General features: G+C 41.0%; 1 protein-coding gene across 4 annotated transcripts in view; it reads right to left on the reverse strand.

Moving 5' to 3' along the window:
- The window catches only part of garem (GRB2 associated, regulator of MAPK1), a 141,213-nt gene that overhangs the window by 13,021 nt on the left and 101,807 nt on the right, over positions 1-26,385 (reverse strand). For all 4 annotated transcript variants that reach the window (XM_072570439.1, XM_072570437.1, XM_072570438.1 and 1 more), the window contains one exon: positions 11,165-12,340. In XM_072570439.1, the coding sequence (XP_072426540.1) occupies positions 11,165-12,265 (1,101 nt within the window). In that variant the 5' untranslated portion in view covers positions 12,266-12,340. The remainder of the gene's footprint in view (positions 1-11,164; positions 12,341-26,385) is intronic.

Consider the following 26,385-nt stretch of genomic DNA (forward strand, 5'->3'; position numbering starts at 1 on the left):
ATTCTCTATCCAATCTAGTACTTTGCCCCCAATACCGTGCGCCCTAATTTTACTCACTAACCTCTTGTGTGGGACTTTATCAAAAGCTTTCTGAAAGTCCAGGTACACTACATCCACTGGATCTCCCTCGTCCATCTTCCGAGTTACATCCTCAAAAAATTCAAGAAGATTAGTCAAGCATGATTTCCCCTTCATAAATCCATGCTGACTCTGTCCTATCCTGTTACTATTATCCAGATGTGCCGTAATTTCATCCTTTATAATAGACTCCAGCATCTTTCCCACCACTGAGGTCAGACTAACTGGTCTATAATTTCCTGCTTTCTCCCGCCCACCCTTCTTAAAAAGTGGCACAACATTAGCCGCCCTCCAATCCTCAGGAACCGACCCCGATTCTATTGAACTCTGGAAAATAATCACCAGCGCATCCATGATTTCCCGAGCCACCTCCTTCAGTACCCTGGGATGCAGGCCATCAGGTCCCGGAGACTTATCAACCTTCAGACCTAACAGTCTCTCCAACACCAAATCCTGGCAAATATAAATTCCCTTAAGTTCAGGTCCTTCAGCCACTGTTACCTCAGGGAGATTGCTTGTGTCTTCCCCAGTGAACACAGATCTGAAGTACCCATTTAATTCCTCTGCCATTTCTTTGTTCCCAGTAATATATTCCCCTGTTTCTGTCTTCAAGGGCCCAATTTTTGTCCTAACCATTTTTTTGCCTTGGACATACCTAAAAAAGCTTTTACTATCCTCCTTTATATTCTTGGCCAGTTTACCTTCATACCTCATTTTTTCTCTGCGTATTTCCTTCTTACTAATCCTCTGTTGTTCTTTAAAAGCTTCCCAGTCCTCAGTTTTCCCACTTATCTTCGCTAAGTTATACTTTTTCTCTTTTAACTTTATATGTTTCTTTACTTCCCTCGCTAAAATAAATACTATCCAAGTTTGCCAAACACCTTTGTGCCTTAAATGGCCTATAAATTCTCAGAATTGACTTCGAATCCCAAGTCAACCCAACCCTCTGAAAAGCATCCTACTCAGACTCGCCCTCTTACCCCATCAGAGTAATCCTGCATTCCCCAGAGCCAATCCACCTAATGTGCACATCTTTGGACTATGGCAGGAAACTGAAGCACCCACAGAAAACCCACATAGACACGGAGAGAATGTGCAAACTCATCGAGGAGTTGACCAAGAGTGGAATTGAACCTGGGTCCATGGTGGCGCGAAGCAGCAATGTTAACCACTGAAACACCGTGCCACCCTAATTTCTATGCCTTCTTGAATCACTTGCTTTCTCTTCTAATTTTGGCCATTTATCTTCCACTGCTGAACATTTTCTCTGGATTTCACCCTTTGCCAAGTTGGTTTAAAACTTCCCCAATAGCACCAACAAACCTGCCCCACAAGGATGCTGGTCCCATTCTGGTTCAGATGCAACTCATCCATTTTTAACATGCCCGATCATTCCCAAAAACGGTCCTAATGCCCCAAAAATCTAAAACTATGCATTTACCTGGGCTAACCTCCTAGTTCTATACTCAACAGCACTTGCATGCATACTAGCTGCATATATTAATATCCAGGGTGATATTCTTTGCAGTCAGTAAGGACATGTACACACATTGTACCTGTTCCTACTTGACAAAATAGATCGAGAGCTATTCCTTGGTTCATTTCTCAGGGCAACCCCTTGACTAATCAGAATTTGGTTTAAATTTGTTAAAGTTTTGCAGTTAATGGTCAGTCGTCAACTGATACATTCTCCATTGCAACACCTCTACCAGTCAAGGTCCATTTACTACCCAATCAGCACTCTCCTCTTCTACAGTATAAATGTTGTTTTTCCTTTGAGTAATTCTTGCAAAATGCCCTAATGATTGCAAGATGAAAAGCATCAACAAAACTCATCTTTCAGCAACACTCAAGCTCTGTGCTATCAAATGAATATGTCAGTAGAACAGATAAAAAGGCAAATAATTTGTATGCTGTGTTCATAAAGCCTGTTGACCTGCCGTATAATTACAGTGCTGTATTTTTTCCTTTGTAGAGACAATCTAAAGATAGTGAGAGCTGTGAAATGTATAAATTTGGCACTTACACTACATTATTTCAGGGAACATCTCATCCTTCTGATAATTCAAAGCTTTGAATGTGAGTGAATTAAAATTAGAATTCCTACAGTGTGGAAACAGGCCCTTCGACGAATGGAAGCATTTCTAAATCAGTTAACGGATAATGGAAATGTTTATATAGTTTAAGTTTGCATCAACTTAATTAGAGTTTAATAACTTAATGAATGCAAACTAAACCCAAGAAATTCATTAGTGTGTGTCTGGACTGTTTAAAAAAAAAAATGATCAAGTATCTCACAGAGGCATAAACAAAACATGGGCCCTGGCTGACCCAGCTGACTGCACAGTCATCAACAATGAGGTGAATTGGGTATAAAACAGACCACAACTCTGAAAGAAAATATACACTTAAACAGCATCTTCCACAAGCATTATGTTTAAAAGTACTTTACTGGCAATTAGCACTTTTTGAAGTCTAGATTATTTTTAAAAATTTCACTTGCAGATGGTGGGCTTCACTGGGACAGCATTTATTACCAATGCCTAGTTGCACTTGTGAAGGTGGTTGGGAGTTGCCTTTTTGAACAATTGCAGTCGATGAACTGTAGGTAGACACACAATGCCATGGCGGCATAGTGGTTAGCACTCAGAGCACCAGGAGCCTGGGTTCAATTCAAGCCTTGGGCAACTGTCTTTGTGGAGTTTGCACATTCTCCCCATGTTTTCCTGTGTTTCCTCCGGGTGCTCCTGTTTCCTCCCACAATATAAACTTGTGCACGTTAGGGGAATGGATCTAGATAGGTTACTCTTCGGAGGGTCAGTGTGGACTTGTTGGCCGGTTTCCAACTGTAGGGATTCTAATTTTAATTCACTCACAACGATGGAAGAATTTTGAACCAGCAGTGAAGGAACGATGATAAATTTCCAAGTCAGGATGGAGGGGAACGTGCAGGTAATGGTGTGCCCACATATTTGTTGTGCTTGTCCTTCTAGACAGAAGTGCCTAAAGGGTTAGGAAGGTGCTCTCTAAGGATCCTTGCCAAATTTCTGCAGTGCACTTGTAAATCGCACACACTGCTGTTACTGAATGTTGGTGATAGAGGGACTGTCCTAGATGGTGTCAAGCTTCGAGTGCTGTTGGAGATGCACCCATCCAAGCTAGTGTGGAATATTGCATCACACTCCTGACTTGTAGATGGTGGATAAACCTTGTGGAGCTAGGATTAAGACATGTAGCAGCCATTTCATGCACAGAGAACTCCCATGAACAACTCTGTGATAATTCCAGACAATCTATTTATTTTTTGCGATGTAGGTTGAGGGATAACTCACGGCAGGAACTTTAGTGATAAATCCTCCATTCTTTAAAATAATACCCTGGATGTTTATATTCACCTCAGCACAGATGGAACATATTGTAACGTCACCTCCATAAACAACATCAATACAGTGCAATACTCCTTCAGGACTGCACTGAAAATGGCAGCATAGATTCCTAGCCTGAAATTTGAACCCAGAACCATTGTGACTCAAAGGTGAGTGTGCTTCACATGACACAGTGAAGCTATTGCAAGGAGGTGGAAGGTTGTAAAAGTATCACATCAACATCAGAATAGTGGTATTGTAGAAGGCTGCAGAAAAAAAGGGATAATGCATCACAGTCAAATAATATCCAAGATCAGTTCAATTATGGTAGAGTAGAAATTCAGAAAGGAAGTTTTTGGAATGAAGAACATGTATTTGGTTTCCAATGGCATTAAATAAGAGGAGCTTGGACATGGAGTGCAAAGATTAAAGGGTTTATTGAAGATTTTGAGAGGAACGGCAATGGTAGGAAAAGGCCACCTGCTGTAGTAACTGAAAAAAGGAAACATTTACAAAGTCAGCAGTTCAGCGTCGATCAACAGTTTCATGAGAATGAATAATCCCAGCAATCAACTCTGAAGATCTAACAGTAAGTGGAAGAGTAACGAGAAAATGCTGAAGATCAGTTCAAAAGCATGGAGATCGTGAAGGAATGTTTTTCTTTATGATCAGATAGGAGGGTAGGAGGAGGGACAGGAAGAAGTGGCAATTCAAATGGATAGCCCACAACTTTGGCAGGGAAAAGGTGTTGTGGTTCTGTTCGCCGAGCTGGGAATTTATGTTGCAGACATTTTGTTCGTTTTCTAGGTGACATCCTCAGTGCTTGGGAGCCTCCTGTGAAGTGCTTCTATGATGTTTCCTCCGGCATTTATAGTGATTTGTATCTGCCGCTTCCAGTTGTCAGTTCCAGCTGTCCGCTGCAGTGGTAGGTATATTGGGTCCAGGTTGTTGTGCTTATTGATTGAATCTGTGGATGAGTGCCATGCCTCTAGGAATTCCCTGGCTGTTCTCTGTTTGACTTGTCCTACAATAGTAGTGTTGTCCCAGTCGAACTCATGTTGCTCGTCATCGGAGGGTGTAGCTACTAAGGATAGCTGGTCATGTCATTTCGTGGCTAGTTGGTGTTCATGGATGTGGACCGTTAGCTGTCTTCCTGTTTGTCCTATGTAGTGTTTTGTGCAGTCCTTGCATGGGAATGTGTACACTACATTGGTTTTGCTGATGCTGGGTATCAGGTCCTTCATCCTGGTGAGTTGTTGTCCGAGAATGGCTGTTGGTTTGTGTGCTGTTGAGTCCTAGTGGTCGCAGTTGTCTGGCTGTCAGTTCAGAAATGTTTTTGATGTATGGTATTGTGGCTAGTCCTTTGGGTTGTGGCATGTCCTCACTCCGTTGTCTTTCCCTTAGGCATCTGTTGATGAAATTGCGGGGGTATCCGTTTTTGGCAAATATATTGTATAGGTGTTCTTCCTCTTTTTGCAGTTCTGGTGTACTGCAGTGTGTTGTGGCTCTTTTGAACAGTGTCTTGATGCAACTTCTTTTGTGTGTATTGTGGTGGTTGCTTTCATAGTTTAGGATTTGGTCGGTGTGTGTGGCTTTCCTGTATACCTTTGTGGTGAATTCTCCATTCGGTGTTCACTGTACCATCACGTGTAGGAATGGGAGTTGGTTGTCCTTTTCTTCCTCTCCAGTGAATCGGATTCCTGCGAGTGTGGCATTGATGATCCGGTGTGTTTTCTCTATTTCTGTGTTTTTAATGACTACAAAGGTATCATCTAGGGAAAAGGTCCATGGATTCCTTCCATTACTGAAGGCAAAAGTGGGAGGTGCGGGTGACAAGACACTTCAAAAGATTTGAGATAGTACAGAAAGACAACCAATCTTTGTAAATTAAGTGGCAAATAAAATGGGTTTATTTGACTTAACTACCACTTTCTAGTAAAACTATGTCATCTGTAGACCAGGTGATAGCATGAAATGCAGCTCCTGCTGGACACCACCAACACTGGGCCGTGCCTGGTTGCTAGGGTACCCCCCCCCCCCCCCCGCAAAGCCTCCATATCCCTTTTACCTCATACTATCCTGAAAGATCATTTCCACCCCACTCCTCTATGGAAACTGGTCACATTGAACCTCAATTCCGATTTCCTACAAGCCCCCTATTCTAGGATTATATTCTAATGATACCCTGTGCACTTCTTTGTGCTCCCATCACTCTCCTATCATTAAGGTGGTGATTACTGCTGCTAATTTCCCCTCCAACCCTCTTATGGCTTATTATGATCTCTGATGCAGTTTCACATAGCCCCAATACGACCTTTGCCGCATTTTTGCAAATGCCTCTGCTTTTCACTCCCTGATCCTGGGCTTTCCCATTCTTTTGGCAGTGACATCCTGTTGCTAGTACTGGCTCCCCCTACACCCTCTTGAACAATTAAGGAATGACAGCCAAGATTGTATTCCTACAGATCTCTGACCAATTTCAATAAGCTTCACCCAGATATGGCTGACTGACATTACGCCATTCCCACAACTGTTTCTGATGGCCATATTGGACTGACTGTTGACAACTCCCAGACTATCATTGGACAAATCCCTCTGATTGTCTGTGCAAAGACTAACACCCAAGCAGTTTCCAACATGTATATTTGGTTGAGAAAATATGTAACACGGTTGCCATGTAAGCAGCTGGCACGTGCTGCAGGTGTTAGACTGATATCTGGGTGTGCCACACATCCAGATGCTCCCCCACCTCAGACTGATTCCTACTGTCAAGCAGCCTGTCTACATTTCTGCAAAGAGCATGTCAATCCTACGGTACTGACAGCCTTTGGCTCTGACTGAAGTGTTTCCCTAAGATATAAAGGATCCAATTAAGATTTATCAGGTCTGAATTACAGGAAATATGCTGTGACATGAATCAATACTGCTCAATCTCCAGCTCCCAATTTATTGATTCAAACCTATATCTTTATTGTAATAGATTTCTTTACTAATTTTCCATTAGGATACCAGCTCTATGATTAAAGCCCTCCAATTATCTCAGTTACATTACTACTCTGTCTGGTGCTGCACAGCAAGCTGTGGTAGGTTAATGACCCTATTTCATAACCACTGAAAACAAATTTGCCCTTCCCAAAACCAAAACCATATGAGAAGAGCCAATGGGCAACTGCCAGTAGCATGAATCATAGCTAAATATCATGTACCATACAAATGTGTGCAACAATTCCCACCGAAAGTCAGGATTAAATCTGGGGCTTCCATTATCTGGCAAGGCAACGTTACAAGAACTAGCTATCACCTATAGATGAATCAGGAGATCAGGTTTTTGAAAGATGCGTAACAATTTGCCACATTCTTCACAGATTTCAAATGCTCTTAAATAATAAATTTACCAGCAATAATGGTGGAAATGTCACAATGCTTGACTGTAAAGCAGTCTTACTAATCCTCCTCTTATTCTTTATGTCCTCAACCCTATTAGGGAGGAACGTTCCAAGGGTATTTCTACTGAAAATGAGAGCAATTTCTTAAGTTCTGAGTGAGTATTTTGTCAACATCATTTGAGGCATATTTTGGAACAGATTTGCAGCATATAAACTATAATATCAGTTAAATATTGCAGCAAAAACAAACATTCAGCCAAAGCAACATATTCAGAAATGCATTAAAAATTACAGCATTGACATCTATTAAAAATCATGAGAGGTTATACAGATAAACATAGCTTAAACACATTACAAGATTGAATAAGGTGATTTAACCCTCTTTCCCATACCAACAATAAACAAAGTTGGGGGATATTAAGTTGCTTGTCAAGAAAACAGGCATTTCAAGGAGTTTATTGTTATGTAAACTTTTTTTTAAGTTGACATCTTCCCCATTCTCAGGAGGGTAGTGACTTATCTGAAGTATCTGAATCCCTATTCATCATGTGATTCAGAACAGTGAAATTGGCAAGTTATTTAAACATTGTGGTAGGGAGGAATAAAACCAGCTATACATTAAAATCAAGCAGGAAATCACAACAATGCTCAAAGTGGTTAATGGATAAAGCACTTGGCTAATACTTCCTCCTAAGTAGAAACATTATCATCCTCATGGTTTCAAGTTAGAAGACACAGTAAAGATAAGGCACCATAGTCTTAGCAGACCATAGGGTTTTATCTTATCAGAGAGAGAAACAAATGGTGGTGGTTTAACCTGAGGACCACTAAAGAGTCATAAAGATGTACAGCACAGAAACAGACCCTTCGGTCTAACTTATCCATGCCAACCCAATCTAGTCCCACTGCCAGCACCTGGCCCACATCCCTCCAAACCCTTCATATTGACATACCCATCCAGATGCCTTTTAAATGTTGCAATTGTAATAGCCTCCACCATTTCCTTTGGCAACTCATTCCATACATGTACCACCCTCTGCGTGAAAAGGTTGCCCCTCAGGTCTCTCTTCTATCTTTCCCCTCTCACCCTAAACCTATGCCCTCTAGTTCTGGACTCCCCCACCCGAGGGAAAATACTTTGTCTATTTATCCTATCCATGCCCCTCATGATTTTATAAAACTCTATAAGGTCACCCCTCAGCCTCCACCACTCCAAGGAAAGTAGTCCTAGCCTATTCTATCTCTCACGATAGCTCAGATCCTCCAGCCCTGGCAACAGCCTTGTAAATCTTTTCTGAACCCTTTCAAGTTTCACAACATCTTTCCGATAGGAAGGAGACCAGAATTGCACGCAATATTCCAACAGTGGCCTAACCAATGTCCTGTATAGCCGCAACATGACCTCCCAACTCCTGTACTCAATACTCTGACCAATAAAGGAAAACATACCAAACGCCTTCTTCACTATTCTATCTACCTGCGACTCCACTTTCAAGGAGCTATGAACCTGCACTTCAAGGTCTCTTTAAATTCCTTACAGACTAGATTCCCTACGGTGTGAAAACAGGCCCTTTGGCCCAACCAGTCCACACCGACCATTGGAAGAGTAACCCACCCAGACCCACTTACCCACTGACTGATGCATCTATCGCTGTGAGCAATTTAGCATGGGCAATTCACCTGACCTGCACATCTTTGAACTGTGGGAGGAAACCGGAGCACCCAGAGGAAACCCACGCAGACACGGGGAGAATGTGCAAGATTCTTTGTTCAGCAACACCCTGTAGGACCTTACCATTTAGTGTGTAAGTCCTGCTAGGATTTGCTTTCCCAAAATGCAGCACCTCGCATTTATCTAAATTAAACTTTATCTGCCACTTTTCAGCACATTGGTCCATCTGATCAAGATCCCCCTGTAATCTGAGGTAACTTTCTTCGCTATCCACTACATCTCCAATTTTGGTGTCATCTGCAAACTTACTCTTATGCTCACATCCAAATCATTTATATAAATGACGAAAAGTAGTGGACCCAGCACCGATCCTTGTGGCACTCCACTGGTCACAGGCCTCCAGTCTGAAAAACAACCCTCCCCCACCACCCTGTCTCCTACCTTTGAGCCAGTTCTGTATCCAAATGGCTCGTTCTCCCTGTATTCCATGAGATCGAATCTTGCTAATCAGTCTCCCATGGGGAACCTTGGTCGAATGCCTTACTAAAGTCCACATAGATCACATCTTCCACTCTACCCTTATCAATCCTTTGTTACTTATTCAAAAAACTCAATCAAGTTTGAGAGACATGATTTCCCACACACAAAGCCATGTCGACTGTCCCTAATCAGTCATTGCCTTTCCAAATACATGTACATCCTGTCCCTCAGGATTCCCTCCAACAACATGTCCACCACTGAGGTCAGGCTCACTGGTTCATAATTCCCTGGCTTGTCCTTACCACCTTTCTTAAACAGTGGCATCACGTTAGCCAACCTCCAGTCTTCCAGCATCTCACTGTAACTACCAATGATACAAATATTTTAGTAAGAGGCTCAGCATTCACTTCTCTATCTTCCCACCTGATCAGGTCCTGGGGATTTATCCACTTTTATGTGTTTCAAGACACCCAGCACTTCCTCCTCTGTAATTTATTTTCCTACATTCTATACCTGCCATGTCCTTCTCCTTGTAAATACTGATGCAAAATACTTGTTTAGTATCTCCCCTATCTCCTGCAGTTCCACATAAAAGCCGCCTTGCTGATTTGAGGGGCCTTATTCTCTCCCTAGTTACCATTTTGTCCTTAATATATTTGTAAAATCCCTTTGGATTCTCCTTAATTCTATTTGCCAAAGTTATCTCATGTCCCATTTTTGCCCTCCTGATTTCCCTCTTAAGTATACTCCTATACTTATACTCTAAGGATTCACTTGATCTAAACTGTCTATACCTGACATTTGCTTCCTTCTTTTTCTTAACTGTCAATTTCTTTAGTCATCCAGCATGCCCTCCCAGCCTTTCCTTTCACCCTAACAGGAACATACTGTCTCTGGATTCTCATTATCTCATTTCTGAAGGCTTCCCATTTTCCAGCCGTCCCTTTACTTGCGAACATTTGCCCCCAATCAGTTTTTGAAAGTTCTTGCCTAATACCATCAAAATTGGCCTTTCTCCAATTTAGAACTTCAACTTTCAGATCTGGTCTATCCTTTTCCATCACTATTTTAAAACTAATAGAATTATGGTCACTGGCCCCAGTGCTCCCCCACTGACACCTCAGTCACCTGCCCTGCCTTATTTCCCAAGAGTAGGTCAAGTTTTGCACCTTCTCTAATAGGTACATCCACATACTGAATCAGAAAATTTTCTTGTACACACTTAAATTCCTCTCCATCTAAACCCTTAACACCGTGGCAGTCCCAGTCTATGTTTAGAAAGTTAAAATCCCCTACCATAACCACCCTATTATTTTCACAGATAACTGAGATCTCCTTACAAATTTGTTTCTCAACTTCCCTCTGATTATTAGTGGGTCTATAATACAATCCCAATTAGGTGATAATCCCTTTCTTATTTCTCAGTTCCACCCAAATAACTTCCCTGGATGTATTTCCGGGAATATCCTCCCGGGATACAGCTGTAATGCTATCCCTTATCAAAAACGCCACTTCCCCATCTCTCTTGCCTCCCCTTCTGTCCTTCGTGTAGCATTTGTATCCTGGAAAATTAAGCTGCTGTACCTCAGGTGAAGGGAGAAGAGAGGGGTTGAGAAGGAGAGTCCTTCAAGGTAACCTCAGCCAGTGCAGGAATTGAACCCATGCGGTTAGCATCACTCTGCATCGCAAATACCAGCCATCCAACCAACTGAGCTAGCTGACCCCCTAAAGACTAAATATTGATCAGGGATTATTCCACTTTGATTTGATTCTGCAGCAATGCTGTGATGTAACTGTGAATGAAAAATAATCTTAACTTAAACAGAATACTAAATTCTTAAATCTTAATTTCCAAGTTTAGGGAAAAAAAGATGTTTAATATCTGCTAGATTTTAAAAACACTTCATTCACCAGCCACATACTATGAAGTACTTCTATATAAAATCAAATGAGTGGAACCAGAAAATCAGGTCTGGGAACACTGCAGGAAAATCCATATTTTGCAAATCATAGTAGTAAAAGAATGAATATTTATTTATTAGTTTATTTATATAATAAATATTATATAAATAATATTATTAGTTTTGAATTCCCAAGAGCACAAACACTGTTACCACTTTCTAAAACTGGTTCAGAACGAAGTTTGCTAAATATTGTGCAGTCAGTCTAAAATCAGAACTTACAGCTTCAGACTTTGGAGGCACTGGAGGTGGAGGTAGACAAGTGTCAGACGATGGTTTGATTGAAGACAAAGGACTTGGAGAAGAAAGGACAGAAGAAGCTGGGCATTTAGAGTGGCTAGAGCCCCTCTGATCAGATTTCAATCTCTCGCCCAAACAGAAAAGATCTTGTCCACTCAGTTTCCCAGTTCCTTGATCTAACCATAGCTCTTCATAGGGAAGTTCTGACCATGATTGGACTCCAGCAGATTCTTCAGTCACTTCAGGTAGCAAATAATCACTCCCACTGTCTCCAGAATCTTGAGATAGGACGGTTTCATGAGAGAAGAGAGTCCACTCATTATTTGGATCTTTGCAACCATGCAGATTTACTTCACTATTTCCATGCAAATTATTTCCATAAACACATACGGAAAGTCGATGAAAAGACTGTGTCAATTCTTCACGGGCATAGCTGAGAGAGTTAGGCATGTGACTGTGCCCAGTACACCTCGTCTTCTTTGGACTTTTGCAATCTTCATTCCAGTCAATTTTTACATCCCGAACAGCTCGTGAATACTCTTCAATATCGAACTGCTCTTGACAAACCTTGAATGAATGTTGTACTGCGTTCTCATACCACATTGCTCCCTTAAGAAGACCTTCAGCTAAGGTAAACTTTGGCACAACTAAATGAAGTGGAAAGTGCATGGGAATCATTTTGTTGTTGCGAAGTACACAGCACACCACAACAGTCTTGGTTTGAATATTAACAAACTTATAGCGATGACCCTCTCGAATGAGGTGCAGATCGTAAGGATTTCGTGGAGGTGCAGATGGCACAGTAACATTTACTGGTAGCCTGGTCTTTTCAACAATGGTGCGAATAGTGTGTTCACCATCTTGCATTTGTATCTCAAGGGGACTACGTGTGCTGAATCGGCCTTTACACTGGAAAGGAAGGCTAATGCTTTCATTGGTCCGGTGATTCATGCAAATAAGGCAAGGCATCTTTCCTCTTCCAAATCTGCCAATAGCGTTCAATTTTCCAATTTTCTTAAAGATATTATTAAATCTGGACTTTTCTTTTGATGTTTTGGCATAAAGAATTTCAGCTTGTCCCATTAGAGTAAGTTCATCACCTGTACTCAAAGTGATGTTGTATACTTCAGTATCTTCATTGCATTCCCCTGCGGCTACCTGAGGAGGAGGAGGAGGAACAAATAATTAATTATATTACAACGTAGGTTTTTTTTCCCTGTAGCTTCGAGGATTTCAACTTTTGGTTGATTATTTTCAGAAACATTGATCAATTTTTAAAACAAAAATCAGGTTAACATTCTATTTTATATCATACAGCGGGACCTTAACTCCATGCATTTTGTCATTGCTTTTATTATAATGCTTTTTTTTTTAAAATGATAAGTGCTGCAGTTGCTGGAGATATGAAATCAAAACAAATTGTTGGCGAAACTTAGAAGGTCTTCAGCATCTAAAAGAAATTAAGAGATTTACTACTGAGTCTAATGTGACTCTTCAGAAGCTGTTCTGAAGAACAGTCCTATTAGACTTGAATAGGATGCCGCCAGACCCACATTTCTCCAGCACTTTGTTTTCATTTCAGTTTTATTTTAAACCTAGTTAACCAGCAATTTTTTCATGTCACCATAAATTTACCAAAGCGACAGCATTTAGACAGTTAAAGCTTTACACCAAGAGGGAACTGTCATTTTCACTGGTCAAGTGGAGTTTGAACAGAGTTGTGTAAATCAACTCACCAGAATCAACTGCAGAGCGAAGAATTTAAAAACAGGAATTCGGTGAGAGTGTAGGACAAAGACTATTACCAAAACAAAACTTAACCAGTGTAGAGGCTTTAAAAAACTGCAAGAACAGACAAGTAATATTCCTGGCCAGAAGGCACCCACAAAATAACAAGAAAGTAGTGTGGGAAAGTGGCAGATTGAACAAAGGAACAGGTATACCACTGCAGAAAAACTGATTACTTGAGCATTCCAAGTCAAAACTCGTACAGATACAACAAGAATACAGAAATTAAGTAATTCAGAATCTGTGAACTGCAGACGAGCAACATGGATCTTGCAGCTGCTCCTGGGATAGCAGGGTTAAAGAATTTTTTTTAAACAGTTTTATGGCCATAGTTTACTACTAAAATACTTCTTTCCATTTTGTTCTATAAACATTAAAAAGAACAAAACCATTTTTTAAAAAACAGACTTTTTAAAAAATGAGCTTTTGAGGCTGTAAAGTGAACGGCTGAGTTATTTTTTACTCTCAATTCAAAAATTTTAAAAGTCTGCGTGTTTAAAAATGTTTCTTTTTAAACATTGCAAAGGATTTTTTTTGAAAAACTGAAGTTTGTTTTTTAAAATAAGGAGTTGTGTTTACATTCCGGAGAGTCCTACACATGGGTCAGTTCTAGAGAAGAGTTTTGTTTTCTTCAAGGAATTTATTGAAGAGGATTTGTTTTCATTCAGTTGATCAGCCAAGCGGTTGACTAAGTTTTATATGTTTGATTTTTCTCATTTTAACATTATTTTCTGTAGGCAATGAAAAGTAGTTTATTTTATATACAAAGTGTTATTGAAACTTTTTTTTTGGCTTAATATAATTAAGGCCATATAGAAGGTAGAGGGTGAGATGGCTAGTAGATTTAGAAAAGTTATTACCCAGCAGGATCAGTCAAATAGATGAGTGACTGTCAGGAAAGATAAGAAGGTGGTTCAAAAGTCTCCATTAGCTATTCCTCTATCAAATAGATATTCAGTATTTAGAACTGTTGAAGGGGATACTCTCTCCAAGGAAAATGGAAGGGCCAGTCATTGGACACTTGGAACGATTCTTATGTTAGGCAGTATAGAGTCATAGAGATGTACAGCATGGAAACAGACCCTTCGGTCCAACCCGTCCATGCCAACCAGATATCCCAACCCAATCTAGTCCCACCTGCCAGCGCCTGGCCCATATCCCTCCAAACCCTTCCTATTCATATATCCATCCAAATACCTCAAATGTTGCAATTGTACCAGCCTTCACCACATCCTCTGGCAGCTCATTCCATACACGTACCACGGTCTGCATGCAAAAGTTGCCCCTTTGGTCTCTCTTATATCTTTCCCCTCTCACCCTAAACCTGTGCCCTCTAGTTCCCACCCCAGGGAAAACACTTTGTCTATTTATCCTATCCATGTCCCTCATAATTTTGTAAACCTCTATAAAGGTCACTCCTCAGCCTCCGACGCTCCAGGGAAAACAGCCCCAGCCTGTTCAGCCTCTCCCTGTAGCTCAGATCCTCCAACCCTGGCAACATCCTTGTAAATCTTTTCTGAACCCTTTCAAGTTTCACAACATCTTTCCGATAGGAAGGAGACCACAATTGTACGCAATATTCCAACAGTGGCCTAACCAATGTCCTGTACAGCTGCAACATGACCTCCCAACTCCTGTACTCAATACTCTGACCAATAAAGGAAAGCATACCAAGCGCCTTCTTCACTATGCGATCTACCTGCAACTCCACTTTCAAGGAGCTATGAACCTGCACTTCAAGGTCTCTTTGTTCAGTAACACTCCTTAGGACCTTACCATTAAGTGTATAAGTCCTACCAAGATTTGCTTTCCCAAAATGCAGCACCTCGCATTTATCTGAATTAAATTCCATCTGCCCATTGGCTCATCTGGTCCAGATCCTGTTGTAATCTGAGGTAGCCCTCTTCGCTGACCGCTACACCTCCAATTTTGGTGTCATCTGCAAACTTGCGAACTGTATCTCTTATGCTCACATCCAAATCATTTATGTAAATGACAAAAGGTAGAGGACCCAGCACCAATCCTGGTGGCACTCCACTGATCACAGTCCTAGAGTCTGAAAAACGACCCTCCACCACCACCTTTGAGCCAGTTCTGTATCCAAATGGCTAGTTCTCCCTGTATTCCATGAGATCTAACCTTGCTAATCAGTCTCCCTTGGGGAACCTTGTTGAACGCCTTACTGAAGTCCATATAGGTCACATCAACTGCTGTGCCCTCATCAATTTTCTTTGTTGCTTCTTCAAAAAACTCAATCAAGTTTGTGAGACATGATTTCCCACGCAGAAGGTCATGTTGACTATCTCGAAACAGTCCTTGCCTTTCCAACTACATGTACATCCTATCCCTCAAGATTCCCTCCAACAACTTGCCCACCACCAATGTCAGGCTCACCGGTCTATAGCTCACTGGCTTGTTTTTACCACCCTTCTTAAACAGTGGCACCACGTTTGCCAACCTCCATGCTTCCGGCACCTCACCTGTGACTATCGATGATACAAATATTTCAGTAGGAGGCCCAGCAATCACTTCTCGAGCTTCCCACAGAGGTCTCGGGTACACCTGATCAGGTCCTGGGGATTTATCCACTTTTAACCGTTTGAAGGCATCCAGCACTTCCTCCTCTGTAATTTGGACATTTTGCAAGATGTCACCATCTATTTCCCTACAGTCTATATCTTCCATATCCTTTTCCACAGTCAATACTGATGCAAAATATTCATTTAGTCTCTCCCCCATTTTCTGTGGCTCCACACAAAGGCCGCCTTGCTGATCTTTGAGGGGCCCTATTCTCTCCCTAGTTACCCTTTTGTCCTTAATATATTTGTAAAACCCCTTTGGATTCTCCTTAATTCTATTTGCCAAAGCTATCTCATGTCCCTGTTTTGCCCTCTTGATTTCCCTCTTAAGTATACTCCTACTGCCTTTATACTCTTCTAAGGATTCACTCGATCTATCCTGTCTGTACCTGACATAGGCTTCCTTCTTTTTCTTAACCAAACCCTCAATTTCTTTAGTCATCCAGCATTCCCTATACCTACCAGCCTTCCCTTTCACCCTGGCAGGAATATACTTTTTCTGGATTCTCGTTATCTCATTTCTGAAGGCATCCCATTTTCCAGCCGGCCCTTTACCTGCGAACACCTGCCTCCAATCAGCTTTCGAAAGTTCTTGCCTAATATCGTCTAAATTGGCTTTCTCCAATTTAGAACTTCAACTTTTAGATCTGGTCCATCTTTTTTCATCACTATTTTAAAATGAATAGAATTATGGTCGCTGGCCCCAAAGTGCTCCCCCACTGACACCTCAGTCACCTGCCCTGCTTTATTTCCCAAGAGTAGGTCAAGCTTTGCACCTTTTCCAGTAGGTACATCCACATACTGAATCAGAAAATTGTCTTGTACACACTTAAGAAATTCCTCTCCATCTAAACCTTTAACACTATGGCAGTCCCAGCCGATGTTTGGAAAATTAAAATCCCCTACCATAACCACCCTATTATTCTTACAGATAGCTGAGATCTTCTTACAAGTTTGTTTCTCAATTTCCCTCTGACTATTCGGGGAGTCTATAATACAATCCCAATAAGGTAACCATCCCTTTCTTATTTCTCAGTTCCACCCAAATAACTTCCCTAGATGTATTTCTGGGAATATCTTCCCTTAGCACAGCTGTAATGCTATCCCTTATCAAAAATGCCACTTCCCCTCCTCTTTTGCCTCCCTTTCTATCCTTCTTGTAGCATTTGTATCCTGGAACATTAAGCTGCCAGTCCTGTCCATCCCTGAGCCATGTTTCCGTCATTGCTATGATATCCCAGTCCCATGTTCCTAACCATGCCCTGAGTTCATCTGCCTTCCCTGTTAGGCCCCTTGCATTGAAATAAATGCAGTCTAATTTATTATTCCTACCTTGTCCCTGCCTGCCCTGACTGTTTGACTCACTTTTGTTCTCAGCTGTACCCATCTCAGATCGATCTCTTTCCTCACTATCTCCCCCCGCCCCGCCCCCCAACCTTACTAGTTTAAATCCTCCCAAGCATTTCTAGCAAATTTGCCTGCCAGTATATTAGTCCCCTTCCAATTTAGGTGCAATCCGTCCTTCTTGTACAGGTCACTTCTACCCCAAAAGAGATTCCAATGATCCAAAAATGTGAATCCTTCTCCCATACACCAGCTCCTCAGCCATGCATTCATCTGCTCTATCCTCCTATTCCTGCCCTCACTAGCTCGTAGCACTGGGAGTAATCCAGATATTACTACCCTTGAGGACCTCCTTTTTAAATTTCTGCCTAGCTCTCTGTAATTTCCCTTCAGAGTCTCAACCTTTTCCCTTCTAATATCGTTGGTTCCTATGTGGACAATGACCTCCTGCTGGCCCCTCTCCCCCGTGAGAACATTCTGCACCCCCTCTGAGACATCCTTGATCCTGGCACCAGGGAAACAACACACCATTCTGCTTTTTCTCTGCTGGCCACAGAAATGTCTGTCTGTACCTCTGACTACAGAATCCCCTAACACAATTGATCTCTTGGAAGCCGACGTACCCCTCGTTGCATTAGAGCCAGTCTCAATACCAGAAACTTGGCTGTTTGTGCTACGTTCCCCTGAGAATCCATTACCCCCTACATTTTCCAAAACAGCATACCTGTTTGAAATGGGTATATCCACAAAAGACTCCTGCCTATGGTGCCTACCTCTCTCACCCTTCCTGGAGTTAACCCATCTATGTGACTGTATCTGAGACTTTCCCCCCTTTCTATAACTGCTATCCATCACATACTGTTGCTGTTGCAAATTCCTCATCGCTTCCATCTGTCTCTCCAACCGATTCACTCGATTTGATAATATTTGCATCCAACAGCATTTATGGCAGATATAATCCGCAGTAACCCTTAAACTTTCTTTAAACACCCACATCTGACAAGTAGTACATATCACTGCAAAGGCCATTTTTACTCCTTCACAATCTACAGACCCAGAAAATAACACCGTCTTATTCCTCTACAAACACTGCCCCAGGTTAAATTAATAGCTATGGCTTATATTTTAAGTTTAATCAAGAGACTTAGCTCCAAAAACATATAATCAAGAAAGAATCCACTGTTCCCACTACTGCAGCCTCTCTTGGACAGACTTAAAACAACAATTAACTTATCTGATTCTGTGCTGTGAACTTCGTCCAACAGTTCCTCCAAGATTAGTTGTGAATTTCACTGTTTGTTAATTTTCCCAGATGCACTCCGATGTCCAGCGATACACAAATTCAAACAGCAAAGGCAGTAACTGTGCAGGTTTTCTCTCTCTCTCTCTCTCTCTCCTGCACTGACCTCACCATGTGCTCCCTTTGTCTGCTCTTCTCCCTTTTAAACTGCTGTTGTTTTGACTTATTTTTTCCAAAGTTCCAAAACAATGCAACAGTATATAAAACAGTAATTGCTGCTCCTGGAATTCGAGGAAATCACCTCCAACAAGATTTAATAGATTTATTGTTATAAGAGACTCTCGCATCAGGGGCATAGATGGGAGGTTCTGGCAGTGACTATAAATTTCGAATAGTTTGTTTACTTTCCTGGTGCTAGGAATAAGGATCAAGGATCTCTCTAAATGTTTCAAGCATATTATTAATGGTAAGATTGAGAAGCCAGAAATTATTGTACACATTAGTTGGAATGACATTTTTAGGGAAAAGATTAAAGCAATAGAGTGAATTTAAGAGGTTAGGAAGATGATTAAAAAATAAAAACCTTAAAAGTAGTCATTTTTGGTTTGGTTCCAATGCCAAACTCAAATGAGAGAAGCATCAAAAGGAGATAAGTGAAGAGCTGGTGGATTATCCAGTTGTTCAGGTTTTGGACAATTGGAATGTCTTTTGGGATAGAAAAGACCTGTTTAAAAAAGATGGGTCTTACCGAAATGTGATTTTTCGGTATGATTTTTCATAATGCAGTGGCATGGTGGCTCAGTGGTTAGCACTGCTGCCTTACAGTGCCAGGGATTCATGTTCCATTCCAGGCTTGGGCGACTGTCCGTGTGGAGTTTGCACATTCTCCCAGTGTCTCCTCTGGGTGCTCAGTTTCCTCCCACAATTCAAAGATGTTCAGGTTAGGTGAACTGGCCATGCTAAATTGCCCATAGTGTTCAGGGATGTGTAGGTTAGGTGCAAATATAGGGTAGGGGAATGGGTCTGGTGGTTTACTCTTCAGAGAGCTGGTGTGGACTTGTTGGGCCGAAGGGCCTGTTTCAACACTATAGGGATTCTAATTCTAAATAGGAAAGGGATCAATATCTTAGCAAGGAGATTTGCTTATCCCATTAACAGAGACTTTACACTGATTGAGAAGCAGAGTGGAGGAATTCTAAGTAACAGTGTAAATGGAAGGATTCAAGAGAAGGTTTTGAACGAAGACAGCACATCAATTAAAATATAAAGAGAGCATGTAGTAACTCTGAAGAAACTGCATTCATTTCAATGCAAGGTAAGACTGATGAACTCAGGACATTTAAGAACATGGGATTGGGACATCATAGCTATTACAGGGACTTGGCTTGAGACACTGACAAAGCTGGCAGCTTAAAATTATAGGATTTAGATGCTATGGGAAGGATAGAAAAAGGAGGCAAAAGGGGGTGGGAGGGTGGCATTTTTGTTTAAGGAATACATTACTGCTATAACTAGGGAACATAGTTCAGAAAAACCGTCCAGGGAAAATAATGGGGTAAAAATTCCAAAGAAAGGAAAGATCACTTTGATGGGATTATACTATTGACTCCCTGACAGTAAGAAAGAAATTGAGAAACAAATACATAAGTTCTCAGCTATATGTAAGCATAATAAAGTCGTAATAGGGGGGGGGGGGTGGGGGTGGATTTTAATTTTCCAAACATGGATTGAGACTACCATAGTGCTAAAGGTTTGGAATGGTGAAAAATTTGTCAAATGTCTTCAAGAAAATTTTCTTTATTAATATGAGGATGCTCCTACTACAGAAAGAGTAAAACTAGACCTTCTTGTCGGCAATAAGGCACAGCAGGTGACTGAAGTAAACACTTTGGGTCTAACCATTATAATCCTATTAGTTTCAGAATTGTTATGGAACAGGATAAGCCTTCCATAAAAATGGAAGTTTTTCATTTGAATAAGGCAAATTTTAATGGTGAGACAGAAACTTGCAAAAGTTCAGTGGCAGATAAAAGGATGTCTGATAAGTGGGAGGTATTCAAGAGTGTGATGACACGAGTTCAGAAGCATTTTGTTCCTGTTACAGTGAACGGTAAGGCTGGTAAGATAAAGGAACAATGGATGAATAAAGGGGTGGCATGGTGGCTCAGGGGTTAGCACTGCTGTCTCACAAAGCTAGGAACCCTGGTTCGATTCCAGGCTCGGGCACCTGTCTGTGGGGGGTTTGCAAATTCTTCCTCATGTCTGCGTGGGTTTCCTCTAGGTGCTCTGGTTTCCTCCCACATTTCAAAGATGTGTATGTTAGGTGAATCGGCCAAGCTAAATTGCCCAGTGTTGATGGATGTGTAGGTCAGGTGCATTAGTCAGGGGAAATGGGTCTGGGTGGGATACTCTTCGAAGGATCGGTGTGGACTTCTTGGGCCAAGTTGCCTGTTTCAACGCTGCAGCAATTCTGTGATGTTTGAGTCAAGAATAAAAGAGAATCTTATTTTAGATACAGACAACTTGGTTCAATTGACTCTCATAACCAATGTAAAAAGTGTACAGGCATTCTTAAGAAGGAAATCAGGAAGTCAAAGCGGGGATATGAGATAGCATTAGCAGATAAGATTAAGGATAATCTGAAGAGATGCTAACAAATACATTAAGAACAAGAGGGTAACTAGAGAGAGAGAAAGTAGGACCTCTTGAAGATCAAGTCGGTAGTCTTTGTGTTGAACCCAGGAGTTAGAAGAAATACTAAATGAATATTTCACATCAGTTTTTACAGTGGAGAGTCTAGAGAATGTAGAGAAATAAACTTTGATGTTTTAAAAACAGTTCACATTGAGGAGGACGTTTGGGAGGTGTTAGAGAATGTAGAGGTGGGTACATCTCTCGGATCTGATCGAATGTATCCCAGAACATTGTGGGAAGGGAGGAAATTGCAAGTCCCCTTGCAGAAATATTTGCATCATCTTCAGAGCATAGGAGACCGAAGGGGGAATCTTATAGGAGTGTATAAGATCGTGAGAGACATGAATAGGGATTGGATTGGGGAATCAAAGATTAGGGGGCATCAAATTAAGGTTAGACGGGTTGGCTCTAAAAATCTCCTTCTAATAGCTCTGCTTACCAAATATCTGTCAATCCTAAATTTAAAATGAACAATTTATCTGGCATCTTTGGAATTCTCTTCCACAAATGGCCAAACTTTCCATAGAAGTGTTTTCTAACTTCACTCCTGTGCAACATCTGTCTCTAAGTTTTAGACAATAGGATGCAGAGTCCTGCGAAACCAGTGGAAGTCAGACTTTGGAGTTCAGGTTCATAATTCCTTGGAAATTGAGTCGCAGGTAGATAGGATAGTGAAGGCAGAATTTGGTATGCTTTCACATACCACTGGTCACAGCATTGAGTTTGGACTTGGGTGGTTATGTTCCTGCTATATAGGACATTGATTAGGTCACTTTTGGAATACTCTGCAATTCTGGTCTCCGTCCTATCGGAAAGATGTTGTGCAACTTGAGAGGGTTCAGAAAAGATTTACAAGGATGTTGCCAGGGTTGGAGGATTTGAGCTGTCAGGAAAGGCTGAATAGGCTGGTGCTGTTTTCCCTGGAGTGTCAGAGGCTAAGGAGTGACCTGATAGAGGTCATTAAAATTATGAGAGATATGGATAGGATAAATAGACAAAGTCTTTTCCCTGGGGTGGGTGAGTCCAGAAATAGATGGTATAGCTTGAGGGTGCAAGGGGAAAGATTTAAAAAGGGACAACTTTTTCACGCAAAGGGTGGTACATGTATGGAATGAGCTGCCAGAAGAAGTGGTGGAGGCTGGTACAATTACAACTTTTAAAAGGCATCTGGATGAGTATATGAATAGGAAGGGTTTAAAGGGTTATGGGCCAAGTGCAGGCAAACAGGACTAGATTAATTTAGGATATCTGGTTGGCATGGATGAGTTGGACCAGAGGGTCTGTTTCTGTGCTGTACATCTCTGACAATGCTATTAATTCACTTTAATATGTAAAGACCTTGACCAAATCATTCCTTACACTTCTAAATTGAAGAGATCCCAACCATAGTTTACAGCACAAGAAATTACAGAAACTATGATTGAATTATTCTTCCAGGAATAAAATTGCCAAAATTGTTCATAGTAGTCTAGATGTAGCCTCATCAGGACTTTTAATACTTGTGGTGTAACTTCTAAATCCTAGTCCTCTGCACACAACACCATAATTCCATTAATCTTTTTGACTGATGCTTGTTGACAACACATTGATAAGCAATGAATGTTGAACCCCAAGTTTTTTTCGATCTTTATTATCTCTATCTTTCTGCCATTTAAAATGAACTCCATTGCATCTGTTTTATAGTCTAAAATAGATGCTTTGAAACCTTCCTACGTTGGTATCCATTTGCCAAAATTTTGACCAATGTATCTTTTTGCAATTTGAAAATTGTATGCTGCCTATTATTGTGTCATTGACATAATTACATAAATAGCTTTCCATCATTTATGTGGTTAATAATGAGTCGCTGAGTCCACATCAAACACCTTTACAAAACACCAATAGTTCTATCTTGCCAATTCCAGTACCAGAAATAGATTGTTTACTGTTAGTAACACTTTAAGCAACTGAATTGTTCAAAACTAGAATTTAAACTTCGTTTAAAGCCAGAATTTTCCTTTGTCAATAACCTACTTGTCTCTGGACCTGATTCACACACCTCATCTCCTTTCATTGCCTCTACCACAGTTTTGTTTGGTCCAATATTGTGTGTGTGGTCAGTTCTGACAGTGCTGCTGCTGCCAGAAGTTTTGTCCAAGCAGCTGCCATGATTCTTCTGGGTAAAGTACATGGTTCCCATTCCTGTTGTAGAGGGGCAGTATGGACCATTCCAGAACCCCTCAAAATATTTTAAGGTAGCCTAGACTCTAACTTTTCTTATTTTGTAAGGTAAATGTGAAGTGCCTTGTTCCAGACACTATGCGACTGGCCAAACTGCTCGACTTTAAACAAATTATTTAAACACTACAGTTAAAATACAGACAATTACAAAAAGCTTAGAATAACTTAACCCTGTTGGAAAATATAACACAATAATAGATACAGTAACTATTACTAATTAACTGGTCCAATATGGTAGCACCTGATATACACACGCCTTAGTAAAAAGGAAAATTCAGAAAAATTGATTTGTCTAATGGGTAACCCAGCAATGAAAAATCCCAGCTTCTAGTTGTAAATGAGGGGGAAAAGATAGCTTCTACTACTACAAGCTCACAACAGCAACTGCTTAAAGCTATATCTAAAAAACTATAAATAAATCTAGAAAGCCTGGTCGGTGAGAGCTGGCTGCACCCAGCCTGACTACCTCTCTTGTTCCAAATTTGTAAAAATCCCAAGGCTTCACAAGCTGTTTACTTTCTTACATACAAGTCACCATCTCTCAATTGATCTCTCTTTTAAAACAAAAGGACAAAATAATCTCTTAAAATCACAGCATTGTCACAAGGCTAAGTCCAACTAGTACCATGATCCACAGCAAGCTTTTGTTCCCCATGTCTCCCAATTATATGCCAAAAAAAAATCAAGGTAGCAACTACTCTAATTTACAGCTTTGAATATTGTTGTTATTGTTCTGACCACATCAAATTGAAAAAATTGTTATCTAAGCAGATCAGTTGACACACTATCCTTTCCCCTGACGGACCAGCCTTTTAGAGTACTAAAGATATATAGTATGGAAACAGACCCTTTGGCCCAGCTCATCCATGACAACCAGATATCCTAAATAAATCTAGTTGCATTTGGTATATATCCCTCCAAACCCTTCCTATTCATATACCCATTCAGATGCCTTTTAAAGGTTACAATTGTATCAGCCTCCTCCACTTCCTCTGGCAGCTCATTCCATACACTCTCCAGCCTCTGCATGAAAAAGTTGTCCCAGGTCCCTTTTAAATGTTTCCCCTCTCACCTTAAGTCTATGCTCGCTAATTTTGGACTGCCCCACCCTGGAGAAAAGACTTTGTTTACCCTATCCACGCCCCTCATGATTTCATGAACCTCTATAAGGTCGTACCTCAGCTTCCGACACTCCAGGGGAAAATAGTCCCTCTGTATTCAGCCTCTCCCTATGGCTCAAACCCTCCAACCCTGGCAACATCCTTGTAAATCTTTTCTGAACCCTTTCAAGTTTCACAACATCCTTCCTACAGCAAGGAGACCAGAATTGCACACAATATTCCAACAGTGGCTTAACCAATGTCCTGTACAACTGCAACATGACCTCTCAACTCCTAAACTCAATGCACTGACCAATAAAGGCAAGCACACCAAATGTCACCTTCACTATCATATCTACCTGCAATTCCACTTTCAAGGGACTTAGTGGCTGTATTCCAAGGTCTCTTTATTCAGCAACACTCTCCCAGGACATTACCATTAAGTGTATAAGTCTTGCTCTGATTTGCCTTTCCAAAATGCAGCACCTCACATCTATCTAAATTAAACTCCCATCTGCCATGCTTGCCTCATTGGCCCATCTGATCTTCTCATTCATTTCCAATTGGAGTTCATTTGGTGTTCTTTATTGTTTGGTTCCTCTACCTCCTATCTTTCAACTCCAAAGAAGAACATTCCTTCAGGTCTTTAAAAAGGATCTCTGAAGATCCTTGCCTGATCCTTCCAGCTCATTTATTGAGAACTGAGGATCCCAAAAGCTAAATATTGTGCTTCACTTTAGCCAACTGCCCATTGCCTCTTAAGCCAGAACATCTCCAGGTAGTTCTGGATCGGTTTCTCCCAAGGCATCCAATGTTGTATGATGCTGGTTATGACTTATTTTCCAGGATACTAGTCCATTTTTCTTATGTCCATCGTCAGCTTGTACACTGAGTGGTTGGCCTTGTCCACTATGCTGCATAACCCTACATATTTTGGGGCGTTATTGATCAGAATCAGGTGGTTGTTTGTGGGAATTTGCAGTGTACAAATTTAATTGCTGTTTCTCCAACATTAAAATTTATTTAATTGGTTGTAAAGTACTTTGCGACATCCCGCACTAGGGAAAGATGGATGCAAATCTCCTCTTGATTCTGTGGGCTTCAGTTTTGTGAAGTGATAAAGTGCCACATATATATGATCTTTTATAAGATAATCCACACTGTACATTAACCTTAATACCTTTATCGCCATGTTCAGTTACAATATCAAATAACTCCAGCAAATTAGTCAAACGTGATTTGCGTTTCACAATGTAACAAATTTGTCTGAATAAAGTGGTAAGTGGCAGTATAAAACTAAAAGCACAAAAATACAGAACAGCAAAGGTGACAAAATAGATAAGCACTACAAAAACAAAACATGAAAATAAATTTGCAACAGGTTTCAAAACCAACACAAAATGCTTACAATTACCTTAGGAAAAAGAGAATGGGCAAGAGAATTGCTTAGTCTTCAAAAAGACAAAGTTGATTGTCATTTAAAATAATGACAGACGCACTTTGCAGCAAAAGTCATAGTTGAGGAAGAAATGGCGGCACGGTGGCACAGTGGTTAGCACTGCTGCCTCACAGCACCAGAGACCCGGGTTCAATTCCCGCCTCAGGCGACTGACTGTGTGGAGTTTGCACATTCTCCCCATGTCTCCGTGGGTTTCCTCCGGGTGCTCCGGTTTCCTCCCACAGTCCAAAGATGTGCAGGTCAGGTGAATTGGCCATGCTAAATTGCCCCTAGTGTTAGGTAAGGGGTAGATGTAGGGGTATGGGTGGGTTGCGCTTCGGCAGGGTGGTGTGGACTTGTTGGGCCGAAGGGCCTGTTTCCACACTGTAAGTAATCTAATCTTAAAAAATGGATATGTAAGACATTCCATGGATATGTGGAAATTAATATAAGAAAAGTTACAGTAATAAAGACAATAATGGTGTTAGAGTGATGGATTCTTAGTATCTATCCCTGGGTTTCAAGGAAGTTGGTACAAACATTGTATACGACCTTACTGAATGCATTCCAGATAGAGTGGGTGAATAGATATGTTTGGGGGTAGGTGATCTTTCATTGCGGTGTTAGAAGTTAAAAGATCAGCTATTTTGATCTCCACAGGATTTTTCAACTTTGCTTTCAGGCGTCAATGCTTGCTCTTGAACATGCCTTATTTTTAAAAGAAAACTCCTATTTAAAGGGGCAACAGAGTTATTTCAGCTCAAATGGAGCTCCATGGTAGTCATTTCTGCCTCGGAGCT

The sequence above is a fragment of the Chiloscyllium punctatum genome, chromosome 5 (genome assembly GCF_047496795.1).
Source record: "Chiloscyllium punctatum isolate Juve2018m chromosome 5, sChiPun1.3, whole genome shotgun sequence".
In the NCBI taxonomy this organism is placed as follows: Eukaryota; Metazoa; Chordata; class Chondrichthyes; order Orectolobiformes; family Hemiscylliidae; genus Chiloscyllium; species Chiloscyllium punctatum.